This window comes from Leptonychotes weddellii, unplaced genomic scaffold (genome assembly GCF_054177405.1).
Source record: "Leptonychotes weddellii isolate Sample4059 unplaced genomic scaffold, ASM5417740v2 HiC_scaffold_50723, whole genome shotgun sequence".
Taxonomy (NCBI): Eukaryota; Metazoa; Chordata; class Mammalia; order Carnivora; family Phocidae; genus Leptonychotes; species Leptonychotes weddellii.
Genome location: NW_028018187.1, coordinates 1 through 708, shown reverse-complemented (window position 1 = coordinate 708; position 708 = coordinate 1). Strand labels below are relative to the sequence as shown.

General features: G+C 73.2%; 1 protein-coding gene across 1 annotated transcript; it reads left to right on the top strand.

Moving 5' to 3' along the window:
- Positions 1 to 13: 13 nt before the first annotated feature.
- LOC145719529 (mucin-5B-like) lies at positions 14 to 702 on the top strand (the record flags this gene model as incomplete). The annotated part of the gene is made up of 1 exon (XM_081811012.1): positions 14 to 702. A coding segment is annotated over one exon (689 nt), but the record flags the coding sequence as incomplete, so codon positions are not given.
- Positions 703 to 708: the final 6 nt, after the last annotated feature.

Genomic DNA, 708 nt, shown 5'->3' with positions numbered 1-708 from the left:
CACGGCCACCCTCGGGACCACGCTGGTCTCCACGTCCCCGCCGCCCAGCTCCACCACGCACTCCGTGGCCACCTCGTCCTCCACGGGCTGCAGCCCACGGTGCACGTGGACAGACTGGTTCGATGAGGACTACCCCATACCGGGCCTGGACGGCGGGGACTTCGAGACCTTCTCGGTTTTCCGCTCAGCGGGGCACGACTTCTGCCAGCGCCCCTGGGACATCCAGTGCCGATCGGAGAGGGCGCCATACACGCGTCTGGAGGACTTGGGCCAGGTGGTCCAGTGCAACGTGAGCTTCGGGCTGGTGTGCCGCAACCGCGAGCAGCCGGGGCCCCTGCCCTACTGCCACAACTACCACGTGCGCGTGCTGTGCTGTGAGGACCCCGGCCACTGCGCCAGCACCACGGCCACGGGGCCCACCACGCCATCCCCAGGCACGCCCACCACGGGGGCCACCACGCCGTCCCCAGGCACGCCCACCACGGGGGCCACCACGCTGTCCCCAGCGACACCCACCACGGGGCGCACCAAGCCATCCCCAGGCACGCCCACCACGGGGCCCACCACGCCGTCCCCAGCGACGCCCACCACGGGGGCCACCACGCCATCCCCAGGCACGCCCACCACGGGGGCCACCACGCCGTCCCCAGCGACGCCCACCACGGGGCCCACCACGCCGTCCCCAGGCACGCCCACCACGGGGCCCAC